Source organism: Aplysia californica, unplaced genomic scaffold (assembly GCF_000002075.1).
Source record: "Aplysia californica isolate F4 #8 unplaced genomic scaffold, AplCal3.0 scaffold00821, whole genome shotgun sequence".
NCBI classification, from domain to species: domain Eukaryota; kingdom Metazoa; phylum Mollusca; class Gastropoda; order Aplysiida; family Aplysiidae; genus Aplysia; species Aplysia californica.
In genome coordinates, this window is record NW_004798091.1 from 69,560 (window position 1) to 72,297 (window position 2,738).

At 41.7% G+C, this 2,738-nt stretch overlaps 1 protein-coding gene across 1 annotated transcript in view; it reads left to right on the plus strand.

Moving 5' to 3' along the window:
• Positions 1-2,738, plus strand: part of LOC101848151 — a gene marked incomplete in the record, with an annotated part of 62,163 nt that overhangs the window by 58,483 nt on the left and 942 nt on the right. The window contains 2 exon segments of the mRNA XM_035972739.1: positions 644-766; positions 2,034-2,168. Of these exon segments, the coding sequence (XP_035828632.1) occupies positions 644-766; positions 2,034-2,168 (258 nt within the window).

Genomic DNA, 2,738 nt, shown 5'->3' on the forward strand with positions numbered 1-2,738 from the left:
ATAATAATAATAATAATATGTCGAATGAATGATTGAATGAATGAATGAATGAATGAATGAATGAATGGTCATTTTTTTTTAAATCTGAGAATAATATTAGAAACACAAATACCAAGCAAGAAAATAATGACCCGGTCCATCCGTAAATATCAAGGGACCACGTATAAAATCATGATATCTGGATATTTGTAGACGTCATCTCAGACTCAGAGATTGACAAGCGATGATCATCATCGCCCACGTTGGCTCACTGTCGTTGTACAGTCGGTCACACTTAGGTTAGTCCATGTCATGATGTTATCGGTCCACGTTGTTCTTTGTCTTACTCCACCCTTGGCCCTCTTGCCCCATATCTTGTCTTCGAGGATTTCCTTCATAGCAGGTGGTTGACGGGTGTTCTGGTGTGATTTGCTCCTTTTCTTCTATCTTACATCCATCGTCATGATCTCTCTACCTTGTTTATTTTGTTTGTTTCTCTCTTGCAATGCTTTTAATCCTCGACACTTATATGACTTCGGTGTGTTGCAAGTGCCGTAAAATTCTTACTAAAATTAAAAGTTAAAAAAAAATTAACATAATATATCAGGAACTGCCTGGTTGTCACGTGATTGAATGAATCAATGAATTATCATGTCCTTAACAGTCAGCACGGCATACTTGGGATGTTACACCTACCCTGCCACGCCCAACTGGCAGTCTGTCCCCTCCAGCCCTCACTGTAGGTACAGCTGCCGTAACAACAACCTCGGGGGCCTCGTGCATCCAGGTAACAACCAGTCCACACATCTCCGGTGCTGCTTTTTTAAAATTTGTGACCATCTCTGTTCTGATCAGATTTACTCAAAATATTTTCCGCACCTCTATCTTCAATCCCCCCCAACCCCCTTTTTTTTGTCCCAACGAAAAAAAAAATGTAGGACAAAAGTTAAAACTATTATCTTACTCCTTCAAGCGGTATATTTCTTAAACCTTTTGTATGAACCGCCTCTATCTCACTCACACATTGAATGTATTCAATAAGGTGTGACTGCTGACATTTCATGATTAGGGGGCCTCGAACAATACTTGTAGGTTTCATAAATACGAATTATAAACGGGCACCATTGTATATTCGAGGTTTAGAAAAATCCACCTAAAAGCACTTTCGTGTTAGGCTTCTGGATTATAAATGTCTTCAGAGTAAAAGCTACACCAAACGGTGACACTAACCAGCAGCTTAGCTTAGTTGACCTTACCTTTGGAAACTCACAACACTGACTAAACTCATGCTCTGCCAGTAACTCTACTTGAGTCCCACAACAGTTACGTCTGGGATCCTTCACAGTGGAGTGGGTAGTCTCCTGGTGAGGCCATCGGACTCTTAAACTTGAGAATGCAGATTCGTTGCAGAGGGGGGGGGGTCGAGTTCGAGGCTCAGCTCAGTCCAACGTTGTGTCGTTGGGATAGGAACTTTACACGAATATTCCCTTTTGGATCGGCCATATAGGGGTCCTGCCTAGTAAATGACATCATTATCGTTTGTGTTGTGTAGGGCATTTAACCTATCCAATTTGGCGGACGGTTTTACTCATAGGAGAAAAAGAAGGGGAAAAAATGTAAAACAAAACAAACAACCCCTCCCACCCCCTAAAAAAGCAGAAAAAAACGTCAACATTCCACACTCATTGGCAGTGTCTGAATGTTCCATAATATGGACCCCATTTTACATCCCAGCTTGGAACCAGGTTATAGGTCCCACAAGGTTGAGTCTCTCTCATACTATTGTATTGTTGTAGTTTTGATATTTTATAAGCCAACAATGTGTTGTAAACTGCTTCCTGTGGAAACTTAAGTATTGGGGTGGGTTTTTGGGGGGTTAGTTGTTAGTTTTTGGGGAATTTCTGTACATTTGTGCTATTAAATAATTTATTACCCTAACAACGAGAAGGGTAGGGTAAAATATGACTATGGTTAAAACATCATTGTCCTTGCTTTGTATATATAATAATATGCTTGGTGAATTATGATTCTTCTATCTAACTTGTCATTTTCAGACGAGTGCTACTGCGTGGGGACTGAGGATTTCCGGGAACCGTTTGGAGCCCAGGAGGGGCGGTGCTTACAAGAATGCTTCAGTAACACAAGAGTATGTGGCTCTTTTGGCGCGGTGGCGCTGTACTATAGCTCGGGTGAGTATTGAAGATAGATTTTATACCCAGTGCCCGTTGGGATATGGGTTATCGAATACAAGCCGATCACAAACCGATAGCCCGACTCCCAGCCTGAAAACAAACGAGTTTATTTTTGAGTTCGCATGTCGGGCGATCGGTTTTTGCCACGATAGCCGCTTTGCGCCCCCAATCTGGCTAGCCCCACTTACCAAAGCGAGTTGAACGTTGAACCAAACCGATCGCGCCAATGGGCACTTGGTACTACAGAACTACCGTTCGGGGCAAAACGTTAGTTTTTGTTGTTGTTGTTGTTGTTTTTGCTGCTGTTGCTGTTGTTGTTGTTGCTGCTGCTTTTGTTGTTGTTGTTTGTTTTTGCTGTTGTTTGTTGTTGTTGTTTGTTGTGGCTGTTGCTCTTTTGTTGTTGTTGTTGTTGTTTGTTGTCGTTGCTGTTTGTTGTTGTTGTTGTTGTTTGTTGTTATTTTTGTTTTATTCTTGTCTTTGTTGTTGTTGCTTTTGGTTTGGTTTATGGTTTCTCCTGTGGAGGGACAGGGGTGCTATTTTCTTTATAGGAGAGGAGGCCCTGGGGTT